This window comes from Aptenodytes forsteri, unplaced genomic scaffold (genome assembly GCF_000699145.1).
Source record: "Aptenodytes forsteri isolate BGI_AS27 unplaced genomic scaffold, ASM69914v1 Scaffold756, whole genome shotgun sequence".
Classification (NCBI taxonomy): Eukaryota; Metazoa; Chordata; class Aves; order Sphenisciformes; family Spheniscidae; genus Aptenodytes; species Aptenodytes forsteri.
In genome coordinates, this window is record NW_008795376.1 from 258180 (window position 1) to 262792 (window position 4613).

General features: G+C 47.9%; 1 protein-coding gene across 1 annotated transcript in view; it reads right to left on the bottom strand.

Annotated features, from left to right (window-relative positions):
• LOC103899966 (alpha-2-macroglobulin-like protein 1) overlaps positions 1 to 2640 on the bottom strand; it is a 27475-nt gene extending 24835 nt beyond the window's left edge. The window contains 4 exon segments of the mRNA XM_019472403.1: positions 465 to 579; positions 944 to 1028; positions 1631 to 1790; positions 2572 to 2640. Of these exon segments, the coding sequence (XP_019327948.1) occupies positions 465 to 579; positions 944 to 1028; positions 1631 to 1790; positions 2572 to 2640 (429 nt within the window).
• Positions 2641 to 4613: the final 1973 nt, after the last annotated feature.

Consider the following 4613-nt stretch of genomic DNA (forward strand, 5'->3'; position numbering starts at 1 on the left):
TTTATTTCTCTCTCTTTTTGTTATTTTCCTTTTCATTACAATTTATTATCATTATTATTGTTGTTGTTGTTGTTATTATTATTTTAAATTATTAAACTGTTCTTATCTCAACCCATAAGTGTTCTCACTTTTATTCTTCTGATTCTCTCCCCCCCCATCCCACGGGGGGGGGAGTGAGTGAGTAGCTGTGTGGTGCTCTGTTGCCGGCTGGGATTAAACCATAACAATTACTTACACAGAGCTTACACCGTCTCCTGAAACAGAGTCAGATATGGGCAGTTAGAGCAGTAATTCAAGCAATAGAGTCACAGGAAGAGGAATCAATGGTCTGATCAGGTCTAGAAAGCGGGAAGACACCAGACTAAACAGGTTGGTGCACATCAGAGGTGCATTGAGGCAGGTTAAGGGGACAGGCATACATTTCCAGCAGGTTATACTTTCCACTCTCCTATTTGTTCACCTACCCAGCTGTTTTGTTTCCTCATCTCAGTAGAACTTGATAAATCCCCTTCCAAGAACTGGGATAATGTGGTAAAAGTAGTATCTATTTTCCCTTGAACGGACTTCCCATAGGTATACCTGTGTCAAAGGGGAGAAACGTTCACCTGAAGACTGGCTGCTTCAGCAGAAATATTGATCCAGGCCACCCCCCACCCTTGTTGGAGGGAAGTGGAGCCTGGGAGAGCTTTGTACCTTGTTTGCTTGGGAACTTCAGCTCATCCCTTAAGATCAGTTTGCATCCCTCTCCACCCACTATACCCAGCATCCTTAGTGTCCTTCAGCCTCACAGTAAATGACCATGTGCGAGAAGGAGACCATTCCAGAGAGTGATATGGGTCCCCCAACCACAGGGTAATGCTGGAAGGCAACTTCTCGGTTATGAGCAATCTGGAGGTGATTGTGGAGCCAAAGGCCAGAGATCACAACGGTATCATGTACTCACTTGCCACAGACCTTAAGCTGAAATTCCTCAACTGCTGTAGTGATAAATGGAGAGTGCTCAATCTTTATTTCGAACTTTTTCAGCACTGCATGGAAGTGAGGAAGATATGAATGGAGGAAAAAAAAGCAATACTGAGTATGAGCATTGACTGTAAGTTCTGTTATAGCTGCAGTCCAGATGGGGGGGAAGACAGTAATGTCCCCAGTTATTCATTACTATGCTGCAATAGGTGTTATTCCCTTCAGCCACACCACCCTCTATTTGCTGCTACAATTGCGCATGGGACTGCTTTCTACTCCAGCTCAGTCAAGCATAAACATTTTAAACAGCACAGGGTTTTGTCCTTACCTACATCACTGCAACTGAATGGGACGAAGGCATGATGCCGCTTCCTATTATGGCAGATGACTAGAGTGGACAGTAAACTTAGCTTAGAAGGGGGTGACAATGAGCAGCAGAAAGTGCTCATCACAGGGCCCAGCCACGGCTAGAACAAGATGTCAGACCACAGCCTTTCCCTTGTACCCTATGCAGCTGCAAAACCTCCAGCCCAGCATGAGATGTGCGCACAGACCCATCTGTCCCTGTCCCCAGGACAAAAGGTCTGATGAACATGGCCACATCATCCTGCTCTCTTCTCCAGCTACCCGCACTGCTTTTCCCTCACCTCTGTTGTCCAAGTCTCACCATATTCATCAACACTGAAGGTTTTTTGAGCCATGTCTTGTTGCACTGAGATGGTATACTCCCCAAGGGGTGCTTCAGAGGCCAGGGGGAAGGACGGATCCACAATGCCATGTCTTGACTTTACATTCAGCCACTCAGCAATACGGTTATATTCAGGATCCTATTTGGGAAAGGATATGCAGAGCCACCAAGTCACATTGGGAGCATGGGTACCTGGCAGGTCCAGCCATACTCAGGCACAAGAAGGCACTACGAGGGCTTACCTTTGCCCCAGCAGAGAGGATGCCAGATCACCGGGTGAGATTCCTTCTCCTCCCTCCAGTATCCTTTTACTGAGCTTCTGAATTGCAAAGGCTGCCAAGAACAGTAAAGCTACTGGGAAGTGGTAACACCATAACACCGTGGGAAGGAGAAGCAGCTGTGCTGCATCTACTGAGCACTTAGCCTTGTGCTTTGTGCTCTGTGCAGACAAGGCATTGGGCAAAGGTTCATTACTGCCCTGCCTCTAGCTCAGCTATGTGCATCACAGAGGTGCTGGTTTGAATGAAGAACCCAGGCTGACCAGGTAGAAAAGACTTCAGCTGAACCTGAACCATAACCATAACCTTATGAGGTTACATTTGTGGCACAACTCTGTCCAGGAGTGAAAGGGCACAGTAGAAGAGGCAGACATCTCCCTTTGGTGAGTTCTTTGTCACTTACCTGCAGCCATATCTGTAAAATGGTTGTGCAGTGCCTGCACAAGCAAACACCAGGGGCTTCACCTGCAGTGGTGCTCAACACCCAGTGTTCCAATGGGACTCGTAGGAGCTGCTTCTGCTCAGCCTCCCTGAGAACAAGGCCCCCCACCGTTCAGCTCTGTGATGCTAAACAGTGCAGCACCTCAGCACCACCCTTCAATGACCAACCAAGCACCCCAAAATCAAAAGGAGATATTCTCATGGTTCCAGGCTTGCTGCAGCTGCAACTGGGAATAGGGTCAGGGCTAAAAGGAGCACTGGTGCTCCCATTGCTTGGGCTGGGACAGACAGCTGACAAGATCCACACAGGAGGAGAGAACTGCCTGTACTGATGGGCTGGAACAATCCTAAATACCCACCTCAGATGCTCCTAAGTCCAAAGAGTGGGGGAGTTGGTATATGGAGATAGTATCTCTTCCAGGATAATGACATTAGCTAATATTTACTTGCTTCCACCAACAGCAGAGTAAAGGCCACACAGCACAGTTCTCTACCCACATCTACATTCAGATGGTATTCCAGGCCATGGGGTGCCAGAGCACTGGGGGGGAAGATGTGGGGTGGGTGACCTCTAACCCAGGCTGAAGGGGACTTAAGAGAAACCCTTATCTCAGCTGTGGCTGGTCTGGATCCTGGCTATAGCATATGATGAGAGCCAAAGCTGCACACCAGCTACTGTCCTCAGCTTGTAAAAAGCATCCTCAGTACTCTCTCTGTGCATCATTAGTGATCTTCCTCCCATCCAATATTTAATCAGAGCTTGGAGTAAAAACCTTTCAATTCACCTCCATTCCCTGCATCACTACCTCTGTCCACCCATCCATCCCAGTCATGTCTGATCCTCCTGGGCACAGAACCTTCTCCAGGGCTGCTCCTGCCAACTCCCCTCATAGCTCCACTGTAAGGCCTTTCCAAATAAAGCAAGACATTTTAAGCACCCACATATTTTAGCAAATCTCTACTTTACGTCCCCCCAAGCCAGATGTCCAGTTTTCTGACAGCTTTCTCCAGCCATGAAGTAGTTCTACACTGACACCACCACCCATCTCCTCCAGACTTTTCTCAGGCACTGCAACCTTGTACTTCCTTTTCCTGGGTGGCAGCAGTGAAGTGAACAGGGCTTGGACTTATTTGCCTTCTAGTTACAACCTCATTTGAAGGTGGATGTCCTCATCCTGTCCTGGCCCCAGCTGTGTTTTTGAAGAGCATAACCAAGGGTACACAATATAGAGTGAATTTGCCATCCACCCACTCTTTGCTCCCAGCTGAAGCAATCCCCTGGATTTACTTTGGCACAGTCCCCATAATGTGTGCTTAGCATCCACTCTCTTAGTGCACAGTCCGATGTAATAGGGAACACACTAGCCTTTAACCTAGCTCTGACATTCAGATAATCTGCGGGTTTAAAGCACTGTATGTCACTGATCTGGGAGCATATTTGATTCTCCAAAATCAACAGGGTTTTGAGTTCAAACCTAAACTAGCGAGACAAAAACCGATCAGTTCTGTCTGATTTCAGAAACACTCCCCATGGCTCTGCATCTCTGAATGGTCATTAAGTTGGCTGCCTCTGAAGTTAAATGGGAACAGATAGACAACAAAAAGATAATAACATGTTAAAGTTCTTCCCTCCTTCCAGGGAGGACTGGGGGCACTGGCAGAACTGTGTGTGGAGCCCTGGGCTGGTCTGGCCAGAGGCTGCAGGGCAGCAGTGAAATTTCAGTAAGAAGTAAGTAATACATAAAAAAGAAGTTCTACAGAAGAAGAACCCTGAAACAAAATCCACTGACATCACAAAGAATGAATTTGCCCCAGGATGTTTCCAATGAAATCCTGGTAAAGACACCTTTATAAAAATTGGGCCCCCGTACCAAACATAGTAACTGAGCACTCCTGCTGCCATCAGCTGTATCGCATAAGAAGGCAGAGCAAGACATATACCAGAGAAATATCAACAAGCCTTACAAAGCCTCGAGGCAAGTGCTTTTGGTGTGTAGGCAATAAACACTGTCTCCACCCCTTCCACCCGCCCACATCCCAGCCCCAGCCATGCGCAGCATGATTTCCACCTTCTTGGTTTCGAAGCCAAGAGAGAGACGGGCACCCTGTCAGGGCAGGAGCTGCATAGTCCTTCAGCTCTGGGTGAGGGGGAGAGGGAAGAAGGAAAGCAGCAGAAGCAGGGGCGAAGGGGGGACAGAGGAGAGGCTCACATTTCCGTGGAGGGATTCGACCTGCAATCAGCT